This window comes from Lipotes vexillifer, unplaced genomic scaffold, assembly GCF_000442215.2.
Source record: "Lipotes vexillifer unplaced genomic scaffold, Lipotes_vexillifer_v1.1 scaffold802, whole genome shotgun sequence".
Lineage (NCBI taxonomy): Eukaryota > Metazoa > Chordata > Mammalia > Artiodactyla > Lipotidae > Lipotes > Lipotes vexillifer.
This window is the reverse complement of record NW_006790237.1, coordinates 689,371-695,650: the sequence shown is the minus strand read 5'-3', so window position 1 is coordinate 695,650 and position 6,280 is coordinate 689,371. Positions and strand designations below refer to the sequence as shown.

Sequence of the window (6,280 nt, the reverse complement as noted above, 5' to 3'; positions counted from 1 at the left end):
GCAGAGCTGAGCTTATTTTGGAGACTTTAGGGAACAATCTGCTTTCTTGCCTTTTCCAGCTTCTAGAGGCTGCCTACACTCCTGGGCTTGTGGCCTTGCATCACTCTGACCTCTGCTTACATCATCACATCGCTTCTGACCCCGACTTTCTTGTCTGGCTCTTATATGGAACCCTTGTGATTACATTGGGCTCACCTGGATAAGCCAGGATACTTTCTCCACCTAACTCAATCACACCTGCAAACACTCTTTTGTCATATATTCACAGGTTCTGGGGATTAGGGCATGGACATCTTTGGGGGCCATCATTCAGCCAAACACAATGGGCTGGAATCCCAAATCTGCCAATTACTGTCTATGTGACCTTGTTCGGACTGCTAGGATGCCTAGTTAAATTTAAATTTCAGATAAAACAATGAATAACTTTCAGTATATTATACTAATGATTATTCATTGTTTATCTGAAACCCACTCAATTTTAACTGAGTGTCCTGTGCCTTTATTTGCTAAGTCTGGCAATCTTAGTCCTTGGGCAAGTTACTTAACGTCTCTGTGCCTCAGTTTCTGCACCTGTAAAGTAAGGTTAGTGAGTACTCACCTCATAGGGACTGTTGTGAGGATTAGAGCAGTTAATATCTTTAAATATTTAACTTGGCACTTGTAAGAGCTGTCAATGTTATTATGGTTGTTGTTATTGACATTTATAACACTCTAGTAGCCTCAGAATAAAGAAAGTCTCCACCATGGCCCACAAAGCCCCGTGGGATCTCCCCCTGTTCCTTCTCTGGCCTCATCCGCCCCTCACTCACTCTGTTTCAGCCACACTGGCCTCCTGTAAGTCCTTCTACTCACTGTGCTCCCCTCCACCATGCAGCCTTTGCCCAGGCTTTTCCTTTTGCCTGGAAAATTCTTCCCCGCACTTCAGATCTTAGCTCAAATGACCCTTCCTTCCTCCCTGACCATCACCCCTGGTGTCCATTCTCAGAGGGCCCTGCCGTTTGTCTTCCCAGCAAACTAAGCTGGTCTGTGAGGGCAGGGGGCTTGCTCTAGCACTGTGCCTGGCTCCTAGAAGATGCTCAAGAAATGTGTGGAATGAATGAAAGGTAAGGGGACTCAAGCTGCCCTTCTGTGTCTGCAAAGATTTCACGGAGCAAAGGCCTCACTTGCTGGGTGGGGACCTGTCATACATGAGCATGGGATGATTTGTTCCAGAGACAGTGGTGTGTCCATTCCTAGTGGGAGCTGTAGGATTCGGGCCACAAAGCAGGGCACTGGCCTTGAGGATCTTTTCAAGTTCCAAATTCCCTAAGACCAAAGGTTTCATAGTGTTCAATAAACACAAGTTGGAATAAATGAGCAGTTACCATGCCCTATCATAATTTAAACTACAACTCCCATGAGCTCCATGATGTGAGAACACCCCAGTTAACTAACACCACCTGCTCAAGATGCTACTGGGAAATGTAGTTTTTTATTTGAGTCCTTCTCGAGGGGAGGGCGTCTTAAAAGAGCAGAGAGGTTTAGGTGAGTGGGGGGCGGTGATGCAGATTTTTCATCTAAAATCTGACCTGATTTTCCATATCTTAAAGTCAGGGGCTTAGAAATCTCACACACACACACACACACACACACACACACACACACACCCGCCCCCTAGTTTTTCACCACGTCAAAGCCCTGGGACGGCAAAGAATGGCAGGCAAACTCCAAGCCGCATCCGCAGCCAGCCAGGGGCCACGGGGGCACGGGAATTGTAGTACCACTGCAAACACCTGGCTGGAGAGCAGGGCAGGCCACTCACAGGGCTTTCGGTCGCGGGATTCTCCTCCTTGGGCGCCCCCCGCTCCAGGGGCACGGTCAGAATAGCGCGCAGCAGCAGCAGAAGTGACAGGAGAACGAGGGCTGCACGGGGCCCAGCGGGAGCCATGGCGGCGTGGTCTGTGGGGGCGGAGAGGTGGAATAAGTCTGTCCCAAGCCGCCTTCTCCCCTGGACCCAGGAGTCTGGACTCCCGGCGCCGCTCCCTGCCCTCTTCCAAGAATCAAGACGCAAAGCGTCTCGTTTCCCGGGAGCCAGGATTCCGAGCCTCCAGCCTTTCCTTCCTCAGACCCAGGAGTCCTGGCTTCCAGCACCCTCTTCGCTTAGACTAGGATTCCGGGATCTCGACCCCCTCCTTCCCCAGACCCAAAGGTCCAGGGCCCCAGCCTCCTCTTTTCCCAGGATCTGGAGGTACTGGTGTCCTCCGAGACTCAGTTTTCCAGCCCTCCGGTGCCCCGCTTCCCTTCTCCCCAAGACCCATGAGTCCAGGACCCTCCAGCCCCTTACCTCTCCTTCACCGCAGAGGGCGTTTTCCTGGGCTAGGACCTCCGGTGTGTTCTCTGCGATTTCCCCCCTAGGCCGCGCCCACTTTCCCCGCGGAGGATCCGCTCTCAGCAGCCTGATTGGTCCGCGCTGGCTCCAGGTTTCGGGCCCCTGTCTAGCGGCCCCGCCCCTTGTCGAAGTCGCTGGCCTTTTCTCGAAAGCCGAGCCTCCTTTCTCGGAAGCCCTACCTTTTGACGCCACATACCCTGCTTTTTAGGCGAAAGAACGGAGACTTTCAAAGAGAACTACAACTCCCTGTTGGGCCAGGGGAAAATGAGTCAGCTTCCGCGGGCATCTTGGCCTCTTCGCCTCATGGGAGTTGTAGTTTTCCCATTTATTTTCTCTCCTAGAAGTGGCTGTAAATTACAGATCGGTAGTAGTTGGGACAGGTCACGTTATAAGTTTCTTATATAAGAGAGAGTTGTAGAGCGAGCCTGCGATGCGGCCTCTGTCTGGTCCCTTTAAGGAACACCTGCATGCTCCTCCAATTCAGAACCCCTGGAGCAGGGTTGCCTGGCTACAGCAGAGGCCAGGGGTCGTTGCTTTGTTGGAAGTGGAACGTGGGGAGCCAGGAGGGAGGGGATTAGGGCAGGTCCCAGTGGGAATCCCCCCTCCCTCTAAGCCCTCTTTTTCCCCCCTGCTTACTTCCCAGAGACCCAGAGATTATGTCACTGGTTCCTAAAGATAGGGTCAGTTATGTTTAGAAATTGGCCAGAGAGGCAAGGAACTGAGGTGTGAATGTGAAAAGCCTCTCCAGGCACGAGAGGAGGAAAGGGAGTCTCCAGGATCCTAGGCAGGTGGGTGCTGGGGGTCTAGGATCACTGGGGATGGGGTGTTTGGGGTCCAGAGTCCTGAGTTCTCATGCCTGGGTGAAGGAGAGAGGTAGGTATTTGGGGAAGAGAGAGCTGGACTCCTGGGCTCCTGGTAGTGACGAAAGCTGGAAACAGGCTGCTGGGTCCCTAGCAAGTGTTGGTGCTGGAATTCGGGCTGCCTGGGTCAGGGGAAAATTTAAAGCTTAAGATCAGGTGTTGAAGGGAAGAGTCCATTGGGATGTTGGGTCTGGGTCCTGACTCCTTATTTTGCTTCTCCAGGATGTCTCAGGAGAATGACACATGGAAGAAAGAGTGAGTGGGGGAAATGAGATGGGCAGGGGTGGAGATGGGGGTGCAAGGGGGAACTCAAAGTTTGATTATGCCCACACCTACTCAGCTCTGGTCTCATAATGATGTTTGCAGGTTCAGCACCATTGGCCTTGCAGGAAGGGCCTGGGGGCTTGGATTTACGGGTCCTACCTAAAGGGAGGGAGCTACAAATGAGGACTCCTGGGTCTGAAAGAGGAAGGGATGGGGGGGTTTGAGTCCTGGGACAGGAGGGGCCTGGGATCTCTGACTCCTGGATTCTAGACAGGCCGGTGCTGTGAGAAAGAGCTTCAGAACTGGTGGAGCAGGCTCAGGTTCTGCCTCTTCTGTGTCCTCACAAATGTTCAGAACCCTAAGCTGGTCAGGGGGAAGAAGGGGAGGGGCTCTTGGGCAACCAGGGTGCCCTGCTTGCTGTCACTATGAAACTGCACCTCTCTCAGGGCCCTGGGGGATGAGCTTGCCGCCATGAGGCTGCAGAAGCTGGAACAGCAGGTACTGTGCTAAGGAATCCTGCCACCCCCGACTCTTCCACCTTCCATACCTCCCCAGGAGCCCCACCCCCAGGACTTGCTCTGGGACTCCTGGTCTTCGTTGGTTCTCTGGAGCCTCAAGTTTTGCAATTGGGAAATGAGAAAATAGGAATTTGGGACCCTCAAGAAGCAAACCTTGGTGATGAGACTCCAAAATTTCTAAGGAACAAGGGTTCTGGAGAGCAGGACTCCTAGGTCCTGGGGGAGGAGGGGCCTGGGAGCCAGGACTCCTGGATCTAAGGAAGGAATTGCTGAGGGACTGAAGGCCTGGAACTCTCCCACCGACGCAGGACGCCCCTTGCCCCAGGTCCCCTTTCACCCGTGTCTTCTGGTCCGGTTCCAACCCTCCCATTCCCGCCCATACACCCTTTTCCCGCTCGCGCAGCGGCGGTTGTTTGAGATGAAGCAGCGACGGAAGCGCCAAGAGCCCCTCATGGTTCAGGCCAATCCTGACGCTTCCCTGCGGCCCTGGCGACCGCGGCAGCGGGAGGAGCGCTTCTCGGGTGACAGCGGTGAGGAAAGGTTCCCAGGGTCGGGCAGGAGCACAGCCCTGGAGGGAGGGGTCTGTGGGAGTGCGGAGCCTAAAGGGCTTAGAGGGGAAGGGCCTGGCGGAGCCCTGGGGCGGGGACTTGCAGAGCACGAGAGCAGGACCTGACAGCACCCTTGGGTGGAGCCCAGGAGAGCCTGAGTGCACGGCCTGTGAGGGCCCAGGGGAAGGACCTGTGAGAGTTCGGGTGCGGGGTCCGGGAGAGCGCGGGTGCGGGGTGTGGTGCAACTAGAGGTGGGGCCCGAAAGAGTCCTGTGATTGGGCTTGTTAGAGCTCCGGGGCGGAGCCTGGGGGAGCCGGGGACCGCCCAGAAAGTGCTGGGGCGGAGCCTGGAAAAGCTCCGGGTTGCAGTTAGGCAGAAGAAACCTCACTGCTGAAGTAGGCAAAGCCCGAGGGCCGGGACTGGGTTATTTAGAGCCGAGGTACTGGAGAGCCCGCGTGGGATTGTTTACACGCGGAATCGAGACAATTTAGCGGTAGGGCTGTGCTTGTTTGAGTCTTGGGATGGAGTTAGGGTCCTGAGTGGGTCTTGGGGGTTTGGGTAGTCAGTTAATCAGGGACGATATCTCGGAGACCATTGAGGAGGCGGATCTTCTCAGATGACCGGAATTTGTACATCGAGTTAATGGGCCTCGCCCTACCTTCTCCCAGGCCCCGGGAACCCTTTCCTTCAGGAGAACGTGCCAGAGACACATCTGCGCCCTGGTGCCCGCAGTGTCCTGAGCACCGTGAGCTGCGGTGGAGATGGCAGTGGCGAGCTTGGACCCCTGGTATCGCCGACAGAAGCAGGTAATCTCAAATCCTTGGGCCGCCTATACACTGGAACTCCACTCCCACTAGAACCCAGGAGTCTGGAACCTCAGTCCTTGCTCTCCAAAGGGCCCCCAGGGGCCCCGTTTCCTTCACACCAAGGAGTCCAGGTCCTGAACCTTCTCCTCCAACACGCAAGAATCTGAATCTCCAGCCTTCTCCTCCCCCAGTATTCAGAAATCCCAGTCTCCAGACCCGCCCCCCCCATCCTGATTACCAGACAGTTCCGATCTCGAGTTGGAGGAAGTCTCCGTGGAGGATATTGCTGCCTCACCACCTCCTTATGAAGAGCCTCCGGGGACTCGGCGCAGGGGTTGGCCAGCCTGCCAACGACCTGGTAATTTCTGGGACATTGGGTGAAATCTGGCCCCCTGGTCCATGTGGCAAATCCTCCCCCTTTTTGGTAACAGCTTTGTCGAGATATATTTCACATACTATACAATTCACTCATTTAAAGTTTGCAATTCCATGGTTTTCAGTATATTTACCAAGATATGCAACAATTACCACAATGAATTCTAGAACATTAGCATCACCCACAAAAGAAAGCCCTATATTTTACCACTCACCCCCCCCCCCCCACAATTTCTCCCAGACCTGAGTAACCACTAATCTAATTTCTGTCTCTTTAGATTTGCCTATTTTGGATATTTCTATATTCATATATAGAATAATACAGTATATAATCGTTTGTGATTGGCTTCTTTTGCTTAGCAGGCTTTCAATGTTCATCTATGTTGTAGCATTATCAGTATTTCATTCCTTTTTATTTCTTAGTATTCCACTGTGGTGACATTTCCTTTTATTCTCATGACATGACCAACGATTTTAATAACAGGACTCTGGGTTATCACTCCAAACTCCGCTCCCTCCTCCCGGATGCTCTCTCTGGGAC

At 53.6% G+C, this 6,280-nt stretch overlaps 2 protein-coding genes across 2 annotated transcripts in view; one reads left to right on the top strand and one right to left on the bottom strand.

Moving 5' to 3' along the window:
* Positions 1 to 1,927, bottom strand: part of NUCB1 (nucleobindin 1) — a 20,127-nt gene extending 18,200 nt beyond the window's left edge. Inside the window, exon 1 of the mRNA XM_007463328.1 lies at positions 1,802 to 1,927. Coding sequence (XP_007463390.1) covers positions 1,802 to 1,927 — 126 coding nt within the window. The remainder of the gene's footprint in view (positions 1 to 1,801) is intronic.
* A 1,524-nt stretch (positions 1,928 to 3,451) lies between these two features.
* The window catches only part of TULP2 (TUB like protein 2), a 7,134-nt gene continuing 4,305 nt past the window's right edge, over positions 3,452 to 6,280 (top strand). Inside the window, 6 exon segments of the mRNA XM_007463324.1 lie at positions 3,452 to 3,483; positions 3,939 to 3,990; positions 4,414 to 4,540; positions 5,227 to 5,364; positions 5,556 to 5,581; positions 5,584 to 5,722. Of these exon segments, the coding sequence (XP_007463386.1) occupies positions 3,452 to 3,483; positions 3,939 to 3,990; positions 4,414 to 4,540; positions 5,227 to 5,364; positions 5,556 to 5,581; positions 5,584 to 5,722 (514 nt within the window).